We start from the raw sequence: 27,541 nt of genomic DNA on the forward strand, positions 1-27,541 counted from the left end.
CCGGGCAGCGCTGGGAGCCACAAACACAGATCTTTAATGCGATCAGACCGCGAGAGAACAGCACAGTCACGTACAGGCATCCCGAGAGCGCGCCCGCCGCCCCCCGGGCCCCGCTCTCCCCTCACCCGACACGGAGGTTACAAAAAACAAGACGTGAAACCGCGGAATTAGTTGTAAAAACGGACAGGGGAGGGGGTGGCATGCACTAGGGACTAACACCAAGGGAGCGCCGGGACGGCCGCAGGGAAACCGAAACCGTTAAGCAGCTTATGGGGGCCGCCGAGGGGAGAAGCGGCGGCCGAAGCCCCCCGCGCCGGACAGACGGCCTTCAAACAGCACGTACAGACACCGTCCACCGCCTGGAAACGCCAGGAGCCAGCTGCCTGTAATTAAAGAGAAGCTGCCTCGCCGAGCTAACGAGCAGCGGGCAGGCTGAGGCCCCGCCAGCGGCCAGCTCGGCGGGCAGCGAGTGCTTTACTCACACAATTCTCACAAAATACCGATCCTGGGGGTGGCGGCTGCGGCCGGCACGGCGAGGCGGCCTTCCTCCCCTACTGCAAAATAAACCTAGTTACAAAGAAGCTAGTTACAATATGCAAATTCCTCCCAGACACCTTAGGACACAGCCAGCGCCTCGGTCCCAGAAGCGGTGCGCGCTCCTTTCCTCGCCCTGCCCCTGGATTCCGCTCCATCCGGAGTCACCTCTGCCCCTCGGCCACCTTCCGCCTGACTGGCCTTGAAAAACACACACCAACACTTTTTTTGCGAGTCAGAAAACTCCTCCGAGGAAGCTCCAACTCTGGAGTGCACAGTAAACAGGCAGACTAGCTGTGGCTGTACTCCTCTGCAGAAGAAATCAGCCTGGATTTTCCACTGTTTTTACACCCAGTATCTGATCTGTAAAGGTACTAAAACCAGACTTGAGCTCATCTTAGAAATGCGCTCCAGCTGATTCGGTCATCCTCACAAAGATGAACAGCTTTTGAAATAGGCAGATCAGGGCCAAATTTTGTCTGTCTTGACTTAGCGGGAATAGTGAGGCTGGAGACGTAAAAATGAGGTGGCTAAGCGCTAAAAGGAAAAAAAACCCCACACTTCTGAATTTCTTTTAGCATATATAAACAGAAGGAAAAATTAATTAAGTGAGAACCAGTGCTACTGGTGCGCTCACAAAGGGTCAGGTAGATCTTTTGGAAAGGGCTGAAGCGTTACAAACGTCACGGCAGCTCAGGTCTCCGACCCCAGCGCTGCCCCTGACTGCCGCGTTCGCTGGGTCAGGACAAACACAGTGTGTCAACCACTGGCCTGAATTGAAAACGATCCGTCCAGATTTATTTATTCCTACTAAAACAAAATCCTGTTAAACAGTACGTAACTCTGTGTCTCTACAAACTCACAGCTATCTGCCAAACAATAAAAATTCCAAACTACAAAAGATGAGTTGTATTCAGTAAATATAAATGGGAAATTTAGGCTTTGTGTAGAATGTTTATCAGACTATTTACAGTGCAACACAGATCGTTTGAGTTCAGATCTCGCCAGCTTCTCTCTCTTCTGATCTCTTGGAACGAGATTTGCCATTTGTGCTCTCGTGCCGCCTCTCAGAAGAGCTCTTCTCTTTCCTCTCTCTGTCTCGTGACTTTTCTCTTGAAGATCGATCTCTAGAAGATCTGAAGTACAAAGTAAACCGTCGCTATAAGCTTCACAACTAAAAGAATTTTCAAATATGCATAAAATTACAACATCTTTCCCTAATGGGGCTGTGGCATAACAGGTTTCTTACAGAAATGTCCCTAGGTACTGCGATGTCAGGAGTGGTGTCCCCCAAGACAGCAGCTCTGGTCCCTCTACAAGCTTTATGTAAGAGAACGCCAGTTTTGCAGTGCTGAGAGCACAGTGCAGCCTTTATTACTCTCTCTTCAGAGTGATCCTTTCAAGCTGTTGCCACAGGGGCTCTCCGAAATCTTCCCTGGGCCCCTTATTAGTTTACTGGGCCATACTGAAGTGCCTGCAATTTCTTCCTTGTCTATCACTCAGCTCTGTTCGTGCCTTCTAGAGTGCTTTTTTCATTATGCTCTAAGCTCATGGCTTTCTGCTCAACTGCTTTAAATACCAACTGTATTCTTTGGACTCAAACGCTTGCTCAGCCCTGGGCTTTTTCTGCTTTGCATCCTGACAAGCGTTGTCCTTGGCAGCATCCTGGGTTCAAAGCCAGGACGATACAGATTTATATTCACAGCCCACAACACAGGCGAATCTTTTCACAGCCTGCCCAAATGACAGCTACAGATTTTCAGTAGTGCTTCGCTATATCGGCCCACACAGAATTAAGCAGAGGGCTTCATGTTAGGTCCAATCTGAAAAGGCTGTTTTCCTGTACGATTCATGCCAGCTTATTGACGAGCAGCCTCCAAAAGGCGCTGATCCTGAAAATGAGCTCCAGCGGCCCATACCCCTCCAGAACTAGGCAGAGGCTTTCACAGACCCCGCACAGGCAGCACATTTTACTCTAGACTCACTACACGGGCTCTTCTTTGCAGCTGCAAGAAGAGGACCTGGCAGGTACCTTAGAGGTTTTCCAGCTTTCATTGATGCTGATTGTAGGGCGTAGAAATACTGCACAATTGCTGTATTAAAACCTTACAGCCCTCTGTGTCGCATGAGCCATTTCATTTTCATTAAGTCGTGTCATTTAACCAGAAGACAACAACAGTCTGTCCGATGAGATTAACTCTCTTCCTGTTCCCACAGCGATGCCTGCTGCCCACAGTCGTCCTACCCCCGAGATCTCCAGATCCTGCGACAGGCTCTCCATTTCTTTATACAAGTGAGACCTCAGACCAGCAGAACCTGCATGCAGGTTTCGTTAATTCTCGAGGTGAAAACAGAAGCTACACTCTTTCAGGGAACAGGGTTTTTCTGTTTGTTCTCTTGTTTTTGTTTTATTTTCTTAAACTGATCCTGGCCTCTCCCCAGTTCTCAGTAATTTTGTGGAAGTATGTCAGCTAGCCAATCCCCCTACAATCTCGATGGGCTGATTTGAATGTGTTCAAGGTTTTCAAAGTAATCCCTTACCTGCTCTTTAGTAATAGTTATTACAGGGTCTTCCTCACTTCCTAATTGTCCAAACTTCTTTTCTTTATTTTTCATGTTCAAGACAGATTTAAAAAAGGACTTTAGTATCTCAGCCATTGGAGAATCAACAGTATTTACACCCCCCCCTCAATTATTAACAGACTTATTTTTTCAGACCATTATTTCCCTCCCCTTCATCAGGAATCTTTAAAACCTGCTCTCACCCCTTAGCTAAAGTGACACAAGACACACAACAGCAGGCTTGTTTCTAGAACTGTACTTGAGTGGTGGTGCCTAATCAGGTGAGACAGTGCTAAAGCACTCCCCTATTAATTAGGAGCATTTAAAAAAAGCCTGATCTAACTTCAGCAAGCACCTGGAGATAGACTGGCTCCTGGGCTTAGAAGGGCTGTAAGGAAACGCAATGAGTCCTTTCAATTTTTTCTAATACTCCTACATATGCTTGCCTCATCCTTCCTCCAACACAGTGGGTGTTTTCCTGAGTTTCAGAAGAGACTGAAAGCCCTTCTTTGGACTACAGCGCTTCTCCTCAGGGACAGGAGAATGGTATACTCCTCCTCCCGGCTGCCTTTTCCCTCTCCCTCTAGTGCAGATTCCTAAAGAAACTTCTGTCTCTTGACTAGTCATCTTCTTACCCTAACAGAAGACACTTCCTTCCCCATGCCAGCACTGAGAGAAAGAAGCTGGGGAGCAGAAAGCAACCATAGAAATGTAACGTCAAAACTGCCTCTCAGTTACTTGGCTTTTACAGGCCCAGGGAGCCTCAGTTAGCTCAAGCAGGCCTTTGTGCTGCTTCTCGTACAAGAAAACCAGCAGTTTCTCACTGCAAATCAGGGAACCAGTTCTATCTCCTAGACTCTCCTCTCAAGCTGGGATCTCGCTGTACAGTTACTGCCCTACTGCTCTCACGTGAGGCCACCTACAAACGGCCACTGGGAAATCCTGCTTTGGCCCAGGAGCTGGTACAGGACACTGCAGCTGCGAACTTGAGAAACCAGCCATACTCCTGCTCACTCTAAGGGACTGGGGAGGCTCACTGTGATGCCAAGGACTTCCCTTTCCAGAAGCACTCATGTCAGGAATACATACTTGTGTTTTGAACTCCTGTCTCTGGACCCCCGTCGGTGACCTCTGCTGTGGCTGCGGGAACGGCTCCGGTGGCGTCTGTGTCGGTCTCGGGACCGGGAGCGAGACTTCCGCCGTTCACGGGAAGCCGATCTCGAGCGTCTTCGCCTCCTATCCCGAGACCGTGATCTGAAGAGGACACAGACTGCCTCAGACTCAGGAGACGAGCCAGTACATCAGATGTGTACACCTCAGCCCATCTCTCAGACATTCCTGAGTAACAAATATCCAGAACATCAGCACTCATCCCCCCAGCCGCATCCCTGCCAGCACAGACGGTGGATCACCCACAGGGTGGGCATCTCCCTCCTGGGCCCCATGCTACCAACAAAATGCCAGTGGGTAAATTCAATTTGCTGGGAAGCTTATATAAAAAGCTCCCACCGTTAATATAAGCATGTGCAGAGCTTACCAACCATGCCTCACTCAAAGTGAGGCCTGTATAACTAGAAGAGAAGCCAATGTAAGTGGCATGTGAAATTATCATAATCCATATGGCAGCCTGCCAAAAGAGAGTCTCCCTTGTGAAAGCACTGCACTTTAGAAGCAGATTTGTTTCAATCTGCTCTAAAAACAAAAGATGCCAATGTACATGGAAAGCAGCAGAGAGGAAGATCTCCAGGTATGTGATCAATGAGAGAAGGCTGTCATACTGCTAAGGCAAGCTCTTCACAGAGATGCGGGGGCTTTAATCTTGAATCTCTGTATTTTTACATCTGAGGTATTATATATGTAACAGATGTATTTCAGACATTAAAACTATGGCAGTGTATTAGATATTTATTGAAAAAGGCATCAAGTACCTTCTTAGACTCATACTCTGGAGCACACAGCACCCTCTGTCCTGACCAGGCTAGCCAGCATCTGCTTTCTAGCCCAATGGGTGACATTAAGTTGCACAGCACCACTGAAGTGCCCAAGCAGAGGTTCCCATTTCTTTCAGGGAGCAAAACAAGGATACTGAGTGAGCTCCATTTGTGAGACCCAGGAAAAACCTCAGTAACTAGATAGAAGCACGAATAGGCATTTGGGAAAACTGTAGGAGAACTGCACACTCACCTTCGACGATCTCTATTTCTTGATCCAGACCTAGAAAGAAGAGGAGAATTAAGCAAGAGAAAGTACGATATAGTCAGTGGGTTTTCAATAAAACAACCCATTCACCCTGGCAGCTCTTCACAGGAACACAACAATACCCCAAGTAATATGTCAGTTAAAAAAAAGCTTGCCGTAAAACCATTAAAACATATAATCATCTTCAATTTGGGGGGCGGGGGGAATGGGAGTTTGTCAAAAACTGAAAAACTTGGTAGAAACACTAGTTTCTACATGCAGAGCTTCTTGTCAGAACAGAAAAGGTCTACAAACCAATTCAGTCTCTGTCAATAAAACACCACAACAAACCTTTCCAACTTTTAAGTTTGCTGTGCATATTTGATATAAACACTTTACCCTCTGCAGTCTAACATCAACTAAATCAACTCTTAACATTTTCAAGAAAAATTGCCACTCTCCAGTCAGAAATACACTTGAGTTTTCTGATTTCGGTTCCTTTGAGGTAGTTTACATTAAAAAGGTTTTAATAAAGACAAAATACAGTATTTTCTCACTCATCATATTTATTTAACAAACACTAGATGGAAATGTGCATTAATTATTTTTTTCTTGTTTGGGAAAGATGAGGTAGGAAAAAAAAAAAAAGAGGGGACACAGACACAAGGGAAGAACTATGACTGAAAAGTAACTGACACACAGAGAAAATCCTTCATCCCAGACTTAGAAAGCAACTTGAGAACAATCATCGAAGTCTCACTATTCTTTCTCACATTCCCATGGCTTCAGAGCTCATGTACAGCACTCTAACCTTAACACGGTAAGCATTAGCTTTTGGCAGTCCGTAAATAACAATGTCACAATTCTTTCAACTTCTGAAGCGCCATTACTCAGCACCACTTAAAATACCACTCCACATGAAAGATACGCCCTCCCTTTTTCTCTATGGCCACATTTCAGAGCCAGCCTACAACAAAACTTCACACACTGTCTGAACGGTCTCTTTTTGCTTTAATTGAGAAGCGGCCGGTCTCCTTGTTTAGTGACTTAGAGACTCACTCTTGTAACTGCTCCCATCTCCCCACTGCACACAGACTCACAGGGGATGGTCCAGTTACACAGCCACAGAGCTGTTCTGGCACTGTAACAGGAGATGCGGCTGAAAGTTACACACAGACAAAATTTTAAAAAGCAATAGAGAAGCATCTATTTTAATAATATCATTTAAAACCATGCCTGGATAAGACAAGATTAAGAGAATCAACTGACATTCCTTCACAATGAAATGGGATTGTTCAATCATGGTAGAAAGAAAAAAAACCCAAAATATAGAGAGGAATTCAGGTAGAAGGACTGTAAACAAGGTGGAGCTGAACTTGGAGTCAGGCAAATGAACCATGCGCTGAGGCAACACACAAGATGACCAGATAAAGGAAAAGCTGATAAACCAGGAGAGCGAGGCAATAACCACACACCTCCTTTTTCATGTAACAGAACCTGACAGAGCAGGAGGACCTCCTGTAGATGCCTGGCAGGCAGCTGAATTTTTTCTGGTGGTTGTAATTACTCCAAGTTCTTAATGTTCTTTTCCTTCTGATCACTTTATTCTGAATCACCGGTGCACACATCCACACCAAGCCACTCCACATCCCCTGAAAAACCTGGCTGGCCTTCCACATCTATGATCTGAGCAGGATTTTGCACAATTAACTCCCGATAATCACTCCCTAGTGCTACACTTCAGAATTCAGGAAGCACCCAACAAAACAGCACTTTCCTTACTAGCCTGAATCGGTATACAGGAGACAGTAGAAGACTGCTGTCCAGAGAAGTAAGAGGCCGAGCATATTTATTATTTTTCCCCCCTCTTTTTTGTCCTTGCATCAGAGAGACTATGTCCTGAGTTTCATAACCTGTGTTTTGTCTAACTTATTACAAAAGAAATCCATTTGGCAACTCCACCTAGTGTGGTTTACCAGTGTACTTGGAAGCAAATGCCGAGGTCTACTCTTCCAAGCACACCACCTCTCCACAGAATTTCAGCCTGAAGAGATTACTAGGTGGCCCGCAGTCACTGTCAACACTAAACAACACAGGACATAGGACTTGGCTTTATATGCCACAAGGGGTGACAACCCAGTTCACTCATTCCTATGTGGAAATCACAAATTAATGAAGTCTGTGAGAGCTAGAGTTTCCCAAGTGAATCTACAGGCTTCCATAGTATCTGATAGTACCTATAAGCCACTAAAGACTTCTCAAAGTCAAGCAGTACTCTTACTGACTAACACCATGAAGATGCTGCATATGAAGATATGACGAAGAATTATGAAGGCAATATATTTGCTGTGGTTCCTTCAAGTATCAAGTTGTGCTTAAGACAGGCAGTCTGAAAGGCAGTAGCAGTCATTAATTAGTTTTTGATGGAAAAATGCCTCTGTAAGCATGGTGTTGCACAGCTCCCAGAGGAGAAGGTGCTGAGAAATTAAGAAATCTGGGCTCTAGTCCCAGTTCTGACACTACGTGTCCACCGGGAAAAATATTTTCATTCTTTGGGTCAAGTTCTCATTTCAGAGAGGCAAATAATTTTACCTCCTCTGTATGGCACTCATGGCTCCTTCATAACATGCTTTTCTTTGGTATCTGAACAGAGGAGCATACAGATGCCTCCATACAGAGTGAGAGCAAAGGCTGGCCACAGTCTCTAGTGCCACACATGGAACCAGCAAGAACTCAGACTTTAGGCAAACTCAATGCAGTTCTTAAACCCTTCACATTTAAAGCATTAAGCATTCAAAAGTGATCTTCAAACTCCCTTATCAGATGCATCCCTATACGGACTACCTGTGAACGCAAGAGGCTCCAACTCTCAGGAATGGAGATTTAAAAAAAAAAAAAACCACAACAAAAACAACACAACAAAACCACAGACATGCCAGAGGAGGAAGAAAGCCAGCATTTTGGGGAGATCCAGAGAACTCTTCCTGAAGGCAACCCTGTTGAGCAATTTTCACACAGAAATGAACTCCAGGAAAAAGAGGCACAATGGAGACAGACGCACTGAGTCCAGGTTAAATGTTGTCCTACAGTGTGGGTCAGAAAGAGCCTGCCACAAAGCAGCTGCACGGAAAGACACTTCTTGTTTCATTTACATCTTTCTGTCCATAGCAACAGCATACACCAGTCCCTTTCGATTAACTCCTGCACTCATCAGCCAGTTCCAGATTCTGCAGCTCTCAAATATAATGGCATTACTGACTATCTTGTGTAACTTGTGAGGCTCTGCATGAAGTGCTGCAGTTCAGGAGAAAGCTGCAGCATCAACTGGCATTTCATATGACACCAGGCAATCCACAGGGAGAGAGAAGCCACATAGAACAGTCTAACTGGAGAATGCATAACAATTTGGGGCTTACATCTTCACAATACACCAAAATCACCGAGCTGCAGACCACAGAAAACGAAGCTGCTTTGATTCTGGTATTTCTTTGCTAGCATTTCCAGAAATGTACACCCAGAAACTAGCACCATCTTAGAGCACACTGCAGTTACGTATCTCATACCTCAGCCATGGATGGCTGAAACACACTCTTCAGTTGACACTGAGGGTCAAAAAGAGCTTTCCACAGGCAGCAAGGTTGGGTTTTTTTGACACAAGAAGCACAACAGGTACACGTGAGGTAACTGGGGAGATACTGCGACAACGAGAACAGCATTCCTACTCAGCCACTTCCGCTGCCTGACCATTGCAAATAACCACCCACTCCACAGCAGGCTGTTTAACTGAGCTGTTTACACAAAAGATGCCTGTCCAAGTAAATAAGAAATAGTTTTTCCAGTTCAGCTGGCAAGAGGCAGAAGAGCTTGTCCTGAGAATACTAACATTGCAGCCACTCCCACTGCTCAAGGATTATACACGTATGAGCAGAAGGTGACACATACGGCCATAACCACCAGAAGCAGCCACTCCTTGGGATCCTCGGATCCCCTAGGAAGTGTTTTCCAAAGCTGTGCCTAAAGCACCTCACTGTTATTGTAGAAAAGTTCCTGAGCAAGACAGGCAGCCCAATGTCTGGCTCATGGATACCAGCTCCGCTCTGTTGTCACTGCCTAGCCTAGAAGTGAGGAGGGCTGTCCAGGGAATTTTTGCACAACTAACGCCTTTTGCACAGACCTAGCCCTCGCTCATCTTAAGCCTTCCCACTCAGATGCAGGACTGGAAGAAGGCATTTTATCCAGATTCAGATTCCCAAAGACTGGGACCAGACCAATATAAGCCTGAAGACTACAGGGAGCTCACATCTTTCAGATACACAATGGAGGTTAAAACAATACACATACAATCACTTTAAGGTGGGTGTTTTGTGCATTTGTTTTCATCTTTAAATGAATGCCAAGGTGCTCACACAGCATCTGGAGCATTTCCAACAGCTGCTCCAGCAGCAGATGCTGCTTTCCTGCAGTGCTCAGATACAAGAAATCAGACTATGTCAAAATCAACCTCCCAAACCAGTTATCAGCTTCCACTTACCTTCTGCCCATTCTCTCCTCTCGTTCTCTCTCCTCTCTCCGTCTCAAACGATCCTGGTTTCTCTTCTCTTGCTTTTCTGCCACTGTTTTCTAGAAAAAAGTTCACATCGTATTTCAGCCATACAGTAACAGGTCAGAGAGATCTGCAGGGAGACTATTCAGGCAGCAAGACAAAGGTAGTAAGACAAAGAACTGTTTCACTGCATTTTGCTAGTCAAGATCTCCCTCAAGGTTCTCATTTTCCTCACAACTTCACTAACACGCATCAGTGCAAGAAATGCCGCTCCCTACTCTGCTTTGAGTGTTTGTGCTCCAAGAGACAAGCCCATAAGCTTTGAGGCAAGGACTGTCTCACCACGAGTATACACAACACACAATGAAACTGCTCTGGCCTCGTGCCAGTGATCAGTCGAGGCACTGACCTCAATATACTGCTTAACGAATAAGGTACAGGAATCACAACTCTTACTCGAGCAGTCTAAAGGTCTCTGTTTGCAAGCAAGGCCAGTACTGCAATTCCATTACAAATCATGACAGAAAACAACTAATCACTTCAACTACTGAAGACCTTCACTGACAGCACTACGTGAAACTTCAGTTAAAGCATTTCGTTAAGAGGTCTGAAAGTGCTTTTCAATAGTCAAAAAAAAAAAAAAATCACAGTGACAAATTTCAGCCAACCCAATGAGAAAGAGCAATGGTGTTGTTGCATTTATTTAAGGAAGAAATCACTGCAGTGGTCTGGTTTGACTAATTCTGAGGGTACTTATTTAGTTACCCAGAAATTACAGAACATGTGAGGTTATGCAAACCTCCATTTGAAGTTTCAGGGATTCTGCAATCAGAAATTTCTGGGCTTCTACAAGCACTCTGCAAAGAATCCTGTATGAATTTAATAAAAGTGTTGAATATCTTCAGAACTACAAGAAGGTTTAAAACAGACAGGATTACCCTCAGCTGATCCAGTTTCTCACGAATCTGAATGAAACCCAAGTGTAATTTGCCTCCAAAGTGGTCAGCAAGACGCCGGTCGTTGTCATGGAGACCAAGATATGCTGAACAGACTTCACACACACGCAGCTTCTGCTGCTGGAAACTGGATGCAGGCATTGAATTTCTGTATTCTTCCTAAAAGGAGGCAAAAAAACAGGCAAATGTCAGGGAACCCTTAAATAGTCACAGCCCTCCAGGGAAACCCCTGCAAAGAATTGCCCTGCCGCTTTCAAGAATCAAAAAGATACCCTCAATATAATGAGGTGCCGTACAAAATGCTTTGTGAGCACAGCTAACCTGACAGTCTATCCCTGCAAGTGACTAGTGATCAAATGTTCCATAGGACAAATCCACCCCCGCCCCAGTCAGCTATCTTCACTAGATAAAAATTTCTAAAAAGCTTTTCTTCATCTATGACACTACACTGCCAACTGCTTGCTGGCATATGGCTGAAACTGAAAAAGGAGGTGCTGGTAACATAGGAAAAGAGGTAGGAACCGCCCAGCTGTTTGTCATGTACTCAGCCTAGCTATTACAATTCATAGGAGAACCAAGGCCATACCTCTGCCTCTTTCTTTTTTGCTCGGACTTTCTCCACTTCCATCAGGATCTTCTGAGACTCGTCAACATTTCCTTCAGCTCCCAGCTGTTCAGCTTTAGCTAGGAGTTTTCCAATGTCTTCATTCAGCTCATGTACTTTCTCTGCCTAAACAGAATAGTGTGCTTTTAATATGACAAAAAGCTTGCTAAAGCTTGCAGGATGACTCTTCCTTTTTATCTAAAAAATATTGTTTAATAAAAGCAGTTGGTGGAAGATGACTATAAATCTCCGAAAGTCAGAGTCCCTACAAAAAGGGACTCGTAGGCCAAATACAGGCAATGCAGTCACAGACACATAGCAAAGAGAGAAACTAGATATGGAGAGGACATCATCAGTTCTGCTGCAAACAGTGGCACATTTCTCGCTTGCAGGACAGGATAGAGTCCACAAAACCAGCTTCAGAAATGCTTTGTATTGTCCCAATGAAGCAAGTTCCGAAACTCCATGAGCATTTACTAAGTGAAAAGACAACAATCATGGGATGGATTTACTATTCTAAGCTATTACATTAACATTGAACAGTGTGGGGGGGAAACCAATATGCTTTACTGCCATACTAAAGCAACCTATTTTAGAGTTCATGTTTTACGCTACTATGGCCCTCTGAACCAGTACATTTGTCACAAGAACGGCCAGAGCAGCATTTGAGGAGGACGGCTGGAATCCACAAAGCCTTTGTGGAGCCTAACTTCCCAGTATCAATGGTGTCAGAGACAACAGAGCACCACTGCTCTCACACAGACTTGCAGAACAAACGTTTAATGAGAGGACAATACCTTTGCAGACACTTCAGCACTGATCTCTTCCTGTGTCTCAGCCAGGCGTTTCTTGGCCAGTTCTGTTCTCCTATCACACTCTGCGATGAAGGATTCCAGGTGATCCATCGCCTGCATGTTCAGACAGAGAGTTGTGAATAAAGATGCTCTTCGTGCCAGATCTAGCTTTGACATCCAACAGCTACCTGGTACAATCCCTGTATAATGCACAAGCAACCTCAAGAACGGATGCCTTGAGAAAAAAAATATATGACACTTTGCAGAAAAAGTAAAATCTGATCCCTGCCCTTAAGTCCGTCATTTGCCTGGAACCTGACACAGTTCCTTTACTCTCATACATAACAGAACGCTCACATGAAGACTGCTTTGCACGGGAACTTCCAACGCATGAGCAACAGGTGCAAAGACAAAAGCACTGGAAAAGCTAAATCTGGCAAAAGTGAAACCACAGAGCAGGCGGCTTTTAGCGTCAGATCTCCTTCTGGGACAAGCCAACAGCTTACAATGAGCTGGCACAGAGCAGCAGGTGTGGGATGCAAGGAATGCCAAAGGAGCCTCCCAGCTAGCTGGACTAATGAGGTTGCAAGGACCATAAATACTTTTACAATTTCAAGTCAGCAATCAAGCCAGCATTCGGGAAGGGGCTGCGTATTCTTGTCAGATAACACATCAAATAAGATGACTACCTGAAATGCCCACTGAGTTCTATTGTTCAGCCAGATAACTTCAAGAGGCAGTTTCCACAAAAGCAACAAAAATTTCTCCATACTCACATCCAGCTCAAAAAACAGGTCTCTCTCTTTACTTGCAATCTCATAATCTGCTCGCAGTGCCAAGTCATGGATCTTTGTACATTCTCCCAGGTCCATTCGCTGTTGAAAAGAAAAAGGAAAATCAATGTAAGAACCCTCCATTATGGCAACAAGCAGCAGATACTTAACTCTTGCCAACTGTATCATATCAAAATACAGCCTCTTTAGGAAGAAGAGCTTCCTCTTAACCTGTCAGTAACAAAACTACCCAGAAGAACCACGTGCTTGCTAGAAACCCCTTTTCTAGGTGTTCCTGGAACAACATTAAAACACCCCAAATGTTTTAAGTCCAGTCCTACTCCCGCTCTAGGTCACAGCACAGCCTTAGAAATTGCTGGGAGGGAGCTGGGAAGGTGCAGCACAAAACACCAGCAACTCCTTCAACAGGCACAAACTCCAAACGCCTCCTATTATAGAACTACAGCACAGCAAAACATACAGCTTTGTACCCTGTTTAAAGCTCACCTGAAAAAGCACATCTGTGTCAGGCCATGCCCTAGTAGCACAGTGGAAGATACCAAATCATAGAACACAGACAGAATGCTTCCTATTGAGAACAAGTGGATTTAAGGGAATAAGGGGTACAGCCAGTAGAAAAGCACAAACCCACGCTCAGCAACAACAGACTCATAATTCTACAGCTAGCCCCTTCCCACATGCAGCTGCAGCCTGGAATTTTAAAACCTGCCTAGCAAAGCTAATTCCTACGCATAAGCCCATCTAATCAGAGACTTCTCGAGAGCATCTCCCTTCCTAGAAAGCTCTGACTTGCATGCTGCCCTTCACTCCCATTGCAGCGGATGCTATTTAAATTTGTTATTTATCCCCAACCTAGTAGATAACAGCCACATGAGCTGAAGTTAATTATGCTCTCAAAACATGGAACTTGCATTTTGACATTATCAATATGTAACAGAGAACACTTCTCTTATTCTTAAAATAGAAAAAGAATATGACAACTTGAAAGCCAAAATAATAAAAGGCCTAAGTGTGAGCCATGGTATAAATGGCAGGGTACACGTCATCGCATGAAGGAACACCCCAGCCAGCCATCCTCTTCTCTCCCTGTCACCACCAGTCCCAAGGAGCCCAAACCTGAACACAGTACAACAGGTGTCAACTCACTGAACTGCAGAAAAAGCTAAATACGGCTAAACCGGGATCAACGCAGAATCCCTGCGGAACATCACAAACTAGAGCTGGGGATGCCAGGGATAACTGTGTGAAGCAACGCACTCGGACAGCAGCAATGAAGTGTTTAGAATGAAGCAAAGCAACTACAGCAAGCTCCACCAGGTAACGCTCAGGTATTCAGCAGTTACCTTTGTTATTAGCTTTTCTTTTTTAAACAAAGAAAACAATTCCGGATGACTCGCCACTATTTAGTCTTCCTCATTTTGCTCAGATTTACCAGAAACAGGAGGCCACAGGCAGCAGGCTACAGAAACAGACCCTGCATCCAGGAATAGTCCTGCTGAGCTTTCTAATGGTGGAAATCTAATGCCTACAAAAAAAAGCATTCGGTACTTTCAGAGCTTAATCATGTTCATCTTCAGGCAAGCCTCTTCAAAGAATGCCAGTGAGCCACTGTTATTTTACCACAAAAATAACTTTCCACAACATCAGATCACAACGTGACTTAAACCTTTTATTCTTATGGTCATTCTACTAAGATCCCTTCCCAATCTACGGAGAAAACAGTGATACTCCATGTGATTCTCAAAGATCATAAGTATTCTTATCTGAACTCTTCATGCAAGCTGATCCACTAGCCCCACTTCAGAGAAGGGGCTCCAAGCCAAAACTTCAGAAGAGCCAACAGTGTGCTCCGTATTCCTCTCCCCGTTTGTTAAAAGGCAATGAATCTCTCAACCTCTTCCTCGTGGGGAGAACGTTCAGGTTTCACCAGTACACAACCTCAAGTCTTCCTCCACATCCTTCGCGGTGCATGGAGATTTTCACAGGTATTGCTCACTTCAGGTAAGGCCACTAGCCCTTCTGTCGCAAAGAATCCTCTCATCTCAGGCAGGCCTGTCATCAAATGCTCACCCTTTCCAGCAGTGATTGTGACTTGCTCCAATCAACACCAGTGGCCAGTTTACAATACAGGTATTTGAGACAGGTAACCCGTAGAGCCTGAGTAAAGATTTAACCCCCCATACACACAGATTTAATATATTTAGATACCACTGACAATTAGTCCTGCTCACATTTGCTGAGCAATCCACGTTCTGAGGTATCTCTTATGATCTCCACTAAACTGCTAACTCACCAGAAAGTCTATTTCCAAGAGGAAGGCTCTTTAAAAGTAATCAGAGCTGCAGTTTTGACCAAGTAAAAAAGGAAAGCACAGACCTCCACGAAACGATTCTGCAACCTACAGATTTCAGTTCACTCATAACTCCCAGTGGGGGACACAATTAATTCCCTGAATGTAATTTCCAAGCTATGTTCTACCTGGGCAGCTTTCAAACTCATCTGTCCACTTATTAGTGGAGCTAAAATTCAGGATTACCAGCTGATGCCACCTATGAATGTGCCACAATACTTCCACTGACAGAAATACGCTTACCATTAGCTGCAAAGTTAACTCAGTGCAGGCCACTAATGATCTAGTGACAAGTCCCCTGGTAACAGCACACGTGCATATTAAACTAACTTGTGTTCTCCCAGAATTTTCCTCCTTTCCCACGGAGACCAAAGAGAACCATTGTAGCTTATTTAGTGATAAGTTTAGACAAGTTTCTGGGGCCAAAGGCTCTTATGACCAGGAACACTGGCCCACCTAAACAAAGCAAACATCAGCATGCCTTCTGCAGCTCTCAGGAGTATTCCAGAGCTTTACTTACAGTCTGGACTCCTTCTCTTACTCTGCACCTGAAGGTCAGTGGATGATACTCCATCACATTTCACTGAGCACAGCTGCTCAAGGGATCCAGCTTCCTGCTCATCTCCAATCAGCCTCCCACTAAGGAATACCTGCACACGTGAAGGACACAGCAATAACAATGCCTTCAGGGGGAGGATGCAACGCAACCAGCACCAGAAGGCTTGGAGCATCTGTTGGAAGTTTCCAAAAAGATCCAAGGTCCTGATCTCTGCAATAATACACATCCAGAGATGGACGCTACCCCATCCAGCTGAGGCTGGTTCACCCACACAGCTCTTCCCTTAATGGAGCACCATAAAGATGCCAGTGAACCTGACCAAGATCACAAGGAAAGCCTGCACATGCCAGTTAAGTCTCATTCCGTGCTGGTAGCGCTGACAGCTGAAATGCTGTTCCTGTTCCAGACATCACATGTCCTTTCAACACAGATCTGCAGCACCAATACTTTTTCTTGCCCCTAAGAACCTGCTGACAGCAGTGTGAGAGCTCCACAGCCATTTAAAGGCCACCACAAGATCATTTGAGTGATCCACAAGATCATTTGCGCAGAAGCTGCCTTCCTTCCTGCTCCTGTGCAAGACTTGTGAACGCGAATTCCACAGCAAGAGGGAAGAGACAACTCACTGCAGGTAAGTGACAACAAAAGCAAGAGAAACAGGTTTCTCAATGTGCTTCTCTGCCCCAGGAGACTCACAACACATCCGAACACCTCAGACTTCCTCCGTGCTTTGGCACTAGCTCCAACAGTCATGTACATCATTTAACTGAATGCCTTCAACTCACTGTTTACCTTCTTCCTGGAAATGTGCCAGAAGAGGTAGAAGGCAGTCTGCATCTTCAAAACACTGTTTGGGCCCCAAGAAGCTGTTGTAGAATCTCATGTCAAAAAATATACCCTAACCACAGTGACCTGCACAAAGTATGGAGGTGGGCAGAAGGGGATTTGAACAGCTTTAAAATTCTGAAATGGAAGCGAGGTGATATGAAGGCTGATGGGGCGATCGCTGGAAAATACATCTGAGTTTCAAATTAATAAAAAATAAACAGAGATATATAGAGACTGGTATTCAACTTCCAACCTTATTCTGCAATAGCAGCCACTGAGAAGCTAAAGTTTAAGCGCTTGGAGCCGAGGCAGCTTTTGCTAAAGCTCTTTCTACTAGTGCTGCCACAGAGTCCTGCTATCGCAGCGACAGAGGAAGGAGTGCCAGCCCTCCCCTTTGCTGGTAACCCACTGTGTCAAACCCAGCTCTTGAAATAACAGCAGGATGGGCTATAAATAATGACAGTATCTTTAAACAATCTGGTTAAGTGGATGGACAAACATCCATATTCATCTCCATCCTGCAATTCTGTAATACAGCAACAATTACAAGGATGTGCACCTTTTACTTTTGAAAGTCAGACTGCATCTTTCATCTGGGCACCTAAATGGAATACTTACTTCGCAAGATCTCGCTGTTAAAAGCTCACGTCACCTTTTGCTCTCAGAGAGAGCATGTGAGCCAAACGTTTGAAAACTGGCCAGCTCTGTCCCCGGAGGGCAGCAGCAAAGGAGCCGACTCAACTGTTTCAAACCAGTCAGGCAGAGTGACACGTTGCTCAGACCAACCAGCTCCAAAGACAGACAAAGTCGGCCTGAGCTGTAACCTGCGATTAGCACACCAACCAGTAATGATGAAAAAGCTGCCCATTCCATCAGAATACGAAATGGTTGGAGAGAGGAGACTGAAAAGCTCCAAGGATAAGGATTATTGCAGCTGGTGAGAAAAAAACCTGCTAACCTGAAGACGCAATGGTGAACTAGAGCGCCCAGGACAACAGGCTAGCTATGATCTTGCAGCCTCCACAGGACAAGTGTCAGGCCTTAACTATCTTGAACTGCTAAAAGCGAAACAATCTTGCAACTTCACGTGGGATTGTGAGAGAAAAAACATTTCAAGTGAGTTCTGACAGCTCCTGACTTCAGCAGTTCTATACACAGGTAAGAGAAACTGAAATTAAAATTGTGACTGCTCCTCGGGCACAGAAAGTCTGATCTCTCCTAGAAGTTACCTACAACGCACAGATGAGCCCTGAAGAGCTGTAACACCAGAATTCCTTATTACAGAGAATATACTTACTGTTCCGGCCAGGATATCATGAGGACAGCAATCCAGAAGGTGGCTCTTGCAAACACGATCGTCTGTAAACTTCACCCTTTGTCTGGTTTCATCTCCTGAAATTCATTTGTGGTTTTAAATAAGGAGACATTAGAATACCGATAAGAGAACAAAGATGTTGGTATGATCATTTCACCTCAATATGCAGATTAAAATACTTGGTGTTCCTGCTCCCCAAAATTACTTGAAAAAAGCTTAGAGGGTAACAGGATATTCTGGAACACTTATAACTGGCAACAAACACTATTTTAGCATTTATTCATCCAGTACACCATGTTAAACACAGTGTTGGCGAGCCAAGTAACGTCCAAGGCCTGTCATCCATATAAAGAGATAGCACAGCCAGAAGAGAAAAAAGGAGACAGACAGTCTGGCTCACAGCCAAAACCCTTTTTTTTTTTTTTTTCCCCTCCCTTTTTTACCATGAGGAAGGGGCAGAAGGTACCGAAACCCACACTATCGGAGGGTGAATCACAGAACAGGGCTGTGCTGGACAGTTTTTATAGGCGATTGCTATTTGCTCATCTGATAATTAAGACAGCGGTCCATTTGGTTTGAAAACCAAATATGCAGTGTGCTTTCCAAGGCCGTGCAAAGACGAATCTTGTAGGTCTTGGCCTGGAACACGAAGCGTGCTTCCCACCCACATCCCACCCTCAGAAGACATTTTACACTCAGGAGCCACTTAAACAAGACAATATCAGAAAAGCAAAAAAATAAAAAATAAAAAAAGAAACAAAGTTAGTCAATACACACTGCGAGCTCCAACATATACTATACCCATCTGCATTCTTCAAGACCTCAGCTGCAGAATTTTATGCCCACTGTTGAAAAGTTTTAAAGGAAAAGTTTTCTTGCCCACACCTGCAGTAAGGAAGTCAGGGGAATGATACATAAAAGTAAAGGCAAAGTGGTAATGGTATGTGACAATTTTAAAGCTCATCTGTGTATATGACACAGGTATGTGTAATACTAAAGTATGAATATAGTTTAGGATTCGCAAGCATCCAGGAATAATGTTGTGTCTACTGAAAATGTTTTTTTATTTTTTTTTTCTTTCTAAGCTACACTTTTAAAGTTACTTGTGAAAAAAAAGCAAACACTTTTTTTTTTTTTTGTTATAACAGCTTTAAAAATTGGTTGTGACTCACGGCTCGATGAACATGAGGCTTTTCTGCAACTCCCTTGCAGATTGATGTAGGCAGGCAAAGATACACTGAACCTTTATAAATAAAATAGAGGGGCCACAATTGTTCAGTTTGTATGAAATAAAAATATGGGAAGCAATTCAATAGCAACTCAATACACAAAGAAAGAAAAGCACTTATTCACTTACGAAACAAAGTGCAAAGTACCTGAACAGCCCTGCTAACGTGCCAAAGGGAATTTAAGGACTCAGCAAGTCGCAGAAGGGAGATACAAACCGCAGCGGGAACATATTTTGCACAGGCTGTCACATTTCTTTTCTTGGACAACAACTACAGCGGCCGGCTCCTGCAGGCACACCTACCTACATGCCTCTACGTACGGCGCGGCCCGGGCACGGAGCTTTCCCTAAAACCTCTCTGCGGCAGCCGGGGCCCGGAGCGGCGGGCTCCTCCCGGGGCTGAGCCACGCCGGGCGCTTTCTAGGGCCAGGGGCGAGGCGGGCTCCTCCGCCGGGCAGGCCTACCCCTACCAGGCTCCCTGTGCCGAGCTCGCTAGGCCGCCCCGAGGCGCGGCAAGGCCCGGGCCCGCTCCGCCGGCCCGCCCAGGCGGCCGCCCCTCACCGCCCGTCGCGCCGCTCGCTCGGCGGGGCGCGCTGAGGCTCCGGCTCCGGCCCGCCGCGCCCCCCGGCGCGGGCGGAGGCCGATCGCGCCGCAGGTCCGGAGCGGAGGCAGCGGCCGGGCCGGGCCGGGCCCCGCGCGGCTGAGGCGGCCGCCAGGCCGCGGCGTTTCCTGCAGGCCCCGCCCGCCCCTACTCACCGTCCCGGGCCGTGCCCATGAGCTGGTCCAGCAGGGCCCGCATCTGAGCCTGGGCCGACATGGCGGGCGCGGGGCCGGGCCGCGGGACGCGGCGGGCGGGCGGCTGCGGCTCCGGCCTGGGCCTGGGCGGCGGCGGCGGCCTCGGCGGCGGCTCCGGCCTCAACGGCGGCGGCGACGCGCGGCGGGCGCTGGGCGGAAGCGGCCCCTCCCGCCACCGCGCGGCATGCCGGGACGGGTAGTCCGCCGGCGGGGCGGGGCGCGGCCCCCGGGGCCGGCGGGGCCCGGGGCGGGCCGCCCCCTCAGCGGCGGCTGCCGAGGCCTCGGGCGGCGGGGCGGGCCGGGGGCACCCACGGCCTGGCTCCTCGCTGGGCCGCCGCGGTGGGCCCGGCCCCCACCAACGGTGCTGCCACTGGGTGCCCCGGCACCCGTCCCCGGGGCTGACCGAGCATGGGCCCAGTAGCAGGGCCGAGCCATGCCAGGCCATGCCGAGCTATGCCAGGCTGTGCTGAGCCATGCCAGGCCATGCCGAGCCATGCCGAACCATGCCAGGCCATGCCAAGCCATGCCGAGCCATGCCGAACCATGCCAGGCCATGCCAAGCCATCCCGGGCCATGCCGAGCCATGCCAGGCCATGCTGAGCCATGCCAGGCCATGCCGAGCCGTGCTGAGCCATGCCAGGCCATGCCAAGCCGTGCCAGGCCATGCCGAGCCGTGCCAGGCCATGCTAAGCCATACCAAGCAGTGCCAAACCATGCCGAGCCGTGCCAGGCCATGCCGGGCCATGCTGAGCAGAGCCAAGCCATGCCAAGCTGCGCTGTGCTGGCTGCCGGGCGGCCAGGCGACGGCGGGTGACGTCAGGGAGCAGATTGAAAGGTGCCCGCGGCTTATCAGCTCCCACCCGCCGTGTTTGCCCAGCGGTGCCCAGGCAGGGCGGCTGCTGCTCCCGCCCCGGCGTTGCCGGTGTGTTTGGAGAGGGGAAAGGGAGCGCTGCGGAGCCGGTGCTGGTGCCGGTGCCCGGCTCTGCCCCCACAGGGTGCTCCAGGGGAGGGGGGTGGGTGACAGCCATGCCCAGGCTGGCATTCTCCTCGCCAATGCTGCATCATGCCAGGGGCTGGGGACCCCACCTCAGCACTGTGGGACAGCTCAGCCCAGGGCACAGGGTGGTCAGGGCAGGGTGCTCAGCACAGGGCGGTCAGGGCAGGGTGCTCAGCACAGGGTGCAGGGTGCTCAGGGCACGGTGGCAGGGAGGGCTCCGAGGGAGCAGACCAGGAGCTGCGGTCAGCCCAAGAGCAGGGAGGCAGAGCAGCTCTGGAGCAGGGCTCTGGCCATCCCCAACCCCGATGGCCGGTGTCCTACCCCCTCAGCATCCCCAGCACAGGCGGTGACAGGGTCCAGGTGCTGTGTCAGGCATCCCGCCACCCTGCGCCCTCCAGCTCTCACAGGCAGGCTGTCCTGTGTCCTCTGGCCATCACCCTGCGTCCCCCAGCCATCACCCCGCGTCCCCAGCCACCTCCAGTCCCCCAGCCATCTGTGTCTCCTGGCCGTGCTCTGTGCTGCCCCAGATGGCCCCGCTGGCACATCCCACCGCCAAAACAGAAATGGCATCTCTGGCCACAGCCTCCTCGGGACCTGAGCTGGTCGCCATTGTCAGCTATCCTCAGTCCCTCACGCACTGTGTGGGCTAGCACACCCGCAGGGCATAGTGGAGACACGGGGCACTCCAGCGCCCCGGCCATGGTGACAACACTGCCGTCCTGGGTGCTGTCCCTGCCATGGGGCTGGCCCAGCCTCTTTCCACCTGACATGTCCCCATCTCTGCATCTACAGGCACTGCCTGGCAAGAGCCACCGGCCCTGGGCACCCAGCCCCACCACCCCCCAGGGAGCACAGCACCCTGAAGTGTCTCTCCCGCTGGCCGTGCCATCGAGGCTGTGTCCTGCCACCTCAAAAGGTTTCAAACCCCATCCTGGGGCTGGTCAGGGAGCCCCACACCCACCTCGGGGGGGGACACAAGGCTGGAGATGGGGGGGTCTGGTCCCGCACGGGGGCTGCACAGCACCTGGCCCCACTCTGCTGTGCGGGGTGCCGGCACTGCAGGACCCCCACAGAGAGGCTTTGCCCACTGCAGCCATGGCGGCAGCGCCTGTTTGCAGAGGCATCGCTCGATACGCAGTATGTTCTTCAGAAGATCCCTACTCCAGGAGTCAAAATAGCATGAAATTTAATTTTACGCCTATTTGACAAAGCTTGATTTCGCCTCCAATCAGCAGGGAGATAAGAGCCCTCGGCACAAGTGTGCGGGCAGTTTGGCAGCTGGGGCTGCCGATTTAATAGGTGAATTTACAGGAACAACACTTGAAAATCCCCTGGCTAGTGAACCATTAAGGTGAGCCCTGCCTTCCGTCCCTACGTCCCTCCCCGCGCCGCTCTCCCGTTGCTGGGTGCTAAAGCAAACCCCAGCTCTGTTTACCGAGTCTACTATTACAATACAGCTACCAAATATTTGCCAGCCGTCAGCTCACTGCTCCGCTATAAATACTTCAGGCCCAGGTGGAGGGACAGGAAGGGGGAGCGGCGTGGGAGCCTATGCATGGCCGGGCGGCAGCACCAAGGTGAGTGCCGAGCCGCGGCCCCGGACGATGCCCTTCTGCACTGGGGCATTTCTCCGGTTGAGGGTGGCAGCAGGGCAGGCTGGCTCCATCGCCGGGGCGGCCCTGATCCCCTCTCCCTGCAGCCCAGAGGTGCGTGGTGCTCTGGGAGGCTGAGCCCCCCCACCGCCCACCCCAGGGCAGCAAGGAGGCAGGACCGGGGGTCCCGTGGTGGGGATGGCACAAAGAGGGATGCACGGTGACCCGAGGGATGGCAACGATGCTGTCTCAGGCTGGGTGCAGGGCCCAGCATCGTGCTTGGCGTGGCAGGAGCAGGACTTGTCCCCCAGGATTTGTCCCCTGCCCCAAGACCCTCTTGGGTCTGGGGCATGGCAGTCCCAGGCACAGGGCTGGGGATGCCCTGCAGCGAGGCAGGGCTGGGGACCCCGGGGCACAGGTAGCACTAACTACAGAGGGGCCTCATCCAGCTCAGCATGACGCAGCCATGACCAGAGCCCACCAGGGCAGTGTGGGGACGTGACTGGGTTTGCCCTGTTGCAGAGAAACCTACGGGGCCATGGCATGGGCAGGGCTCGGGGCTCAGCATCCCAGGGGGTGCTCAGCCCAGGGTGTCAGGGATAACTCAGCCCAGGGTGGCAGAGGGCTCAGCCCCGTTCACCTCCATGCACAGTTTCAGGGTGAAGGGGAACATCCGGCTGCCCCATAGTTCTGGGGGACATCCCCACTGCCCCATGGCTCGGGGGGATGTCCCCACTGCCCTACCTCCCATGGTTTGGTGGGGACTTCCCTGCTGCCCCAGATGCCGCAACTTGGTGGCGACGTTCCCATTGTCCCACATCCCGTGTCTTGGGGATATTCCTGCTGCCCCATGTCCCATGGCTTGATGGGGACATCCCTGTTGCCTGATGTCCCAGAACTCAGTGGGGATGTCCCCGCTGCCCCATGTCCCATGGCTCTGTGGGGATGTTCCCGCTGCCCCACGTCCCATGGCTCAGGGGCTATGTCCCCACTGCACCATGTCCCTGGGCTCAGTGAGGATGTCCCTGCTGCTCCACGTCCCATGATTTGGTGGGGACATCCCTGCTGCCCCATGTCCTGTGGCTCAGTGGGATGTCCTTGCTGCCCCATGTCCCATGGCTCAGGGGACATGTCTCCACTGCCCTGTGTCCCACGGCTTGGTGGGGACATCCCCACTGCCCCATGTCCCGTGGCTTTGTGGGGGACATCCCTGCTGCCCTGCAGCCCCACCATGGCCACGACGTGGCATGACACGGTCCCCCTGCCACCTCAGGGCCAAGTGCCGCTGCAGGGCAGCAGGTTGGGGAGGGTGTTGGAGTGCATGCCACCCTCACCCTGCTGTCCCTGCCCACAGGGTGAGTCCAGGCCCCGGGGTGCCCCTGTGCGCTGACATGGCTGCGGGTGTCATCCGGCCCCTGGCCAAGCTGCGGCTGCCCTCGCCCTTCCCGCACAGTCTGCTGCTGCCCATGCACCCCGAGCCTGACTTCCCCGACCTCTCCGAGGAGGAGGAGGAGGAAGAGGAGGAAGAGGAGGAGGAGACAGCAGAGGAGAGCACGGGGCCAGAGCTGGCCGTCCCCAGTGCTGCCGAGACCACCCTGCAGCTCCTCAAGTTTTCGGAGCTCATCAGCTGCGACATCCAGCGGTACTTCGGGCGGCGGGGCCGGGAGGAGGCTCCTGGCAGCCGCAGCGTGCCTGAGGACTGCAGCTCGCCCCAGTGTGCCGAGGCCCAGCCCGAGGCTGTGGCACCGCGGGGCAGCCCTGGGGCCATGCACAGGCTGGGGCCGCTGGCCGAGCTCTTTGAGTACGGTGTGCACCGGTGCCTGCCGCCCCGGGCAGCCGGCGGCAAGACGCAGCGACTGGAGAGGAAATATGGCCACATCACCCCCATGCACCGGAGGAAGCTGCCGCCTTCCTTCTGGAGGGAGCCGGGCCCCGGCCCTGCTGGCCTCCTCCATGCCGGCACCCCCGACTTCAGTGACCTTCTGGCCAACTGGACGGTGGAGCCGGGGCCAGAGCTGCCAGGCACCGGGCGGGAGCTGCCGCCAGAGCCAGACCGCCCAGGGCTGGAGGCCGAGCCCTTCGCTGGGCTGTGACCCCACCATGGCCCTGGGGGCCCCTGGCCCCGCCACGTGCCGCCCAGTTAATGATAAACCCGGCGGCCCCAGTGCCAGCAGCAGGGCACCTGGAGCCGCTGGGTCAGAGCCGGCGATGGGACGAGCGAATAAATGACTCCTGCCAGGCACCAGCGCGTGCAGTGTCCTTTGCCACCCATCACTGTGGTGTCCCTGCCACCGGTGACAAAGGGTCACCGCTCGGTGTGGCCCTCAGGGGGCCGCCGGCTGTCCTGGCAGCAGGAAGAGGTGGGAAGCATGGTGCCGGCAGGAGCCAGCAGCCCGTGTTTACTCTGCGGGCCCAAGTCAGTGAATCCCATCCCCTTATCTCAGCCGCGCCAGGGCAAAGGGCGACGCGGGGCCTCATAAAGCGCCCGCTGCCAGCACCCAGCGGGGACCCGCCACTGCCTTGGGGACCTTCTGCACCCCACGGCTCCCCTGCCACATGGCAGTGCTGGGGAACTAGACCCACACGGGAGAACAGGGCTGACCCATGGCACGGGGAGGGCAGCTGGCCCTTCCCCATGGCCCCCGCTGCCAGACCAGGCTCCCACCGGAGCCCACGGCCCCAGTGCTGTTACCAGGGCCTGGCAGAGGCATTCCCTGCTCTGTGGCAGCTCTTTGTTGGCCTTGAAAGGGAAAAACACCCGGGAAGGGGCAGCCGCCCCCCGCCTGGAGCACTCCAGCCCTGCCGGGGGGCTAAGGAAGGTGGGGGGGCCCTGGCCACCCCACCAGGCTCGTGCCCTCCCAGCACCAGCAGTGGGGACGGGGCTTGGCGGAGAGGCATGCAGATGTTATGTACTGCTTTCCAAAAGAGAGAGCCCACCATGCAAAACAGACTAACAAATCCCTTTGACTGCCTGACATACTCAGGCAACACAGAGACCCCAACAGCACGAAACCCAAACGATCAACCTCACCCCCTCCATCACGGCCCACAATGCCGCCTGCTTGCCTTTACTGTCGTGCCTCACTCGACTGTCCTGCTTAGCCCAGACCTGTTACTTAAATTGCAAGAATAAGTCAAACCACCCACCGACACCAAAAATTACAGTTACTGCCAGATGACTCAAATATAGGCAGAGACTGAGAGGCCAACTGCCAAAAGAGGTACAGGTAGCGAATGACCATGGCTGGTGTAATGACAGACTCCTCCTTTATGGATAAATAACTGCTAAACGACTCCATAACCTGCAGCATGGAGAACCCCTCGGTAGACAGCATCGTCAAATGAGAGCGCCGACATATACAGGGCAGGAGACTGGGCTGCCCCAAGTTGCTTGCATACAGAATGCTGCTATTAGGTAACACTGCACTATGAAGTCTGGGAGCAAACGGAGGCGATGGAGACCTCAGGGTTCTGGAGGGTGTGTTTCAATGTACCTAAAGCTTTCTGAGATGAGACTTCGACGTCTGACATTTGGCCCCGCATGTTGTGATGTGGAGGCCCGGGCAGTTTACACTGCATCTCTTGTGACTTTGTCATACCTCCTGTTGCCTGTGGAGAGACTGAAACAGACATGAGCCAGCAGTGTGCCCAGGTGGCCAAGAGGGCCAATGGCATCCTGGCTTGTATCAGGAATAGCGTGGCCAGCAGGACCAGGGAGGTGATAGTGCCCCTGTACTCGGCACTGGTGAGACCGCACCTCGAGTACTGTGTTCAGTTTTGGGCCCCTCACTCCAAGAAGGACATCGAGGTGCTGGAGCATGTCCAGAGAAGGGCAACGAAGCTGGTGAAGGGTCTGGAGCACAAGTCTTGTGAGGAGCGGCTGAGGGAGCTGGGGTTGTTTAGTCTGGAGAAGAGGAGGCCAAGGGGAGACCTTGCTCTCTACAACTACCTGAAAGGAGGTTGTAGCGAGGTGGGGGTCGGTCTCTTCTCCCAAGTAACAAGTGATAGGACGAGAGGAAATGGCCTCAAGCTGCGCCGGGGAGGTTTAGGTTGGATATTAGGAAAAACTTCTTCGCTGAAAGGGTAGTCAGGCACTGGCACAGGCTGCCCAGGGAAGTGGTTGAGTCTCCATCCCTGGAGGTATTTAAAAGATGGGCAGATGTGGTGCTTAGGGACATGGTTTAGTGGTGGACTTGGCAGTGCTAGGTTAACAGTAGGACTTGATGATCTTAAGGGTCTTTTCCAACCTTAGTGATTCTATGATTCTGTGAAACCCAAATCCAACTGCAAAACCCGTCTGAGAAAGGCTGATGAACCCACCTCCCTTTCCCAACCACCCCCTGGTCCAAAAGCTTTAGAAACCACTTCTCCTGAACTTCCAGGGAAGGAAGCCCACTCCCTCTGACAGCTCCTGCCCTCTTTTTGCACCCCTGAGCCCCCCGTGTCGGCCGCTCCTCAGGAGCTGCTCTGCCGAGCTGTGCCCAGTGTTCTGCCAGCACCTCTTCTCCTCCATCTTCCTACAGCCTCCAGGCTCTGCTACAGGCCCACAAAATAAGTGAAGTCCTGATGCTTGTAATCAATGAGGGGCCTGCCACAAGCTGCAAAGGTTCTAGTGAAAACATGGTACTTTGTCAGTGATTGGGAAAGGCGAGGAGCTGTTCCATACCCTGAAAGACAGTGTGGTACTATATATGCTGCTGAACCTCGACTGGTCCTGAAGCCCTTACCTCAAACAGACACCTCCGCTTCTCTCAATGTCAAACCACACCTACTCAAATAGCTTAGACAGCTCAAAAGCTGCAGTCAACTGAAGGAACAGCAGAGCACTGATACCAGAGGAGCCCAGGAGCAGAATGAGCTCCCTGAGCAGGGGTTGCAGCTCCTACAGCCCAGGCCCTGCCCACCACCCTTC

At 50.5% G+C, this 27,541-nt stretch overlaps 2 protein-coding genes across 8 annotated transcripts; one reads left to right on the plus strand and one right to left on the minus strand.

Annotated features, from left to right (window-relative positions):
- Positions 1-11: 11 nt before the first annotated feature.
- LUC7L (LUC7 like) lies at positions 12-20,200 on the minus strand. 7 transcript variants are annotated; one of them, XM_087734661.1, is made up of 12 exons: positions 19,394-19,536; positions 19,190-19,260; positions 18,819-18,902; positions 18,000-18,094; positions 12,948-13,046; positions 12,175-12,285; positions 11,360-11,503; positions 10,756-10,932; positions 9,806-9,894; positions 5,281-5,310; positions 4,186-4,350; positions 12-1,670 (listed from the first exon to the last, which is right to left on the minus strand). In XM_087734661.1, the coding sequence occupies exons 3-12, from the start codon at positions 18,826-18,828 to the stop codon at positions 1,529-1,531; spliced, it is 1,062 nt and encodes a 353-aa protein (XP_087590787.1). In that variant the 5' UTR covers positions 18,829-18,902; positions 19,190-19,260; positions 19,394-19,536; the 3' UTR covers positions 12-1,528. The 7 variants fall into 7 exon arrangements, with proteins under 7 accessions (XP_087590787.1, XP_087590790.1, XP_087590785.1 ...); XM_087734664.1 differs by lacking the exons at positions 18,819-18,902; positions 19,394-19,536 and adding an exon at positions 20,002-20,199; XM_087734659.1 differs by lacking the exon at positions 19,394-19,536 and adding an exon at positions 20,002-20,079 and having other exon boundaries at positions 18,819-19,260.
- Positions 20,201-22,431: 2,231 nt separating this feature from the next.
- On the plus strand, positions 22,432-24,859 carry PERCC1 (proline and glutamate rich with coiled coil 1). Its single transcript, XM_087733508.1, has 2 exons — positions 22,432-22,614; positions 23,984-24,859. The coding sequence occupies exons 1-2, from the start codon at positions 22,589-22,591 to the stop codon at positions 24,720-24,722; spliced, it is 765 nt and encodes a 254-aa protein (XP_087589634.1). The 5' UTR covers positions 22,432-22,588; the 3' UTR covers positions 24,723-24,859.
- The last annotated feature ends 2,682 nt before the right edge of the window (positions 24,860-27,541 follow it).

This window comes from Nipponia nippon, unplaced genomic scaffold (genome assembly GCF_047370975.1).
Source record: "Nipponia nippon isolate SJK-2023a ecotype South Korea unplaced genomic scaffold, ASM4737097v1 scaffold_5, whole genome shotgun sequence".
NCBI lineage: Eukaryota > Metazoa > Chordata > Aves > Pelecaniformes > Threskiornithidae > Nipponia > Nipponia nippon.

Bases quoted from the DNA above. Each gene is read 5' to 3' on its own strand.
- LUC7L (XM_087734658.1), bottom strand. From the start codon at position 20,062: ATGTCGGCCCAGGCTCAGATGCGGGCCCTGCTGGACCAGCTCATGGGC. The intron at 12,286-12,947 runs GTGAGTATGGAG...CTGAACATGCAG, and splicing joins ACCTGTTTTTTGAGCTGGAT to GCGATGGATCACCTGGAATC. The intron at 1,671-4,185 runs GTATGTATTCCT...TTTGTACTTCAG, and splicing joins GACAGGAGTTCAAAACACAA to ATCTTCTAGAGATCGATCTT.
- PERCC1 (XM_087733508.1), top strand. From the start codon at position 22,589: ATGCATGGCCGGGCGGCAGCACCAAG. The intron at 22,615-23,983 runs GTGAGTGCCGAG...CCCTGCCCACAG, and splicing joins GGCCGGGCGGCAGCACCAAG to GGTGAGTCCAGGCCCCGGGG.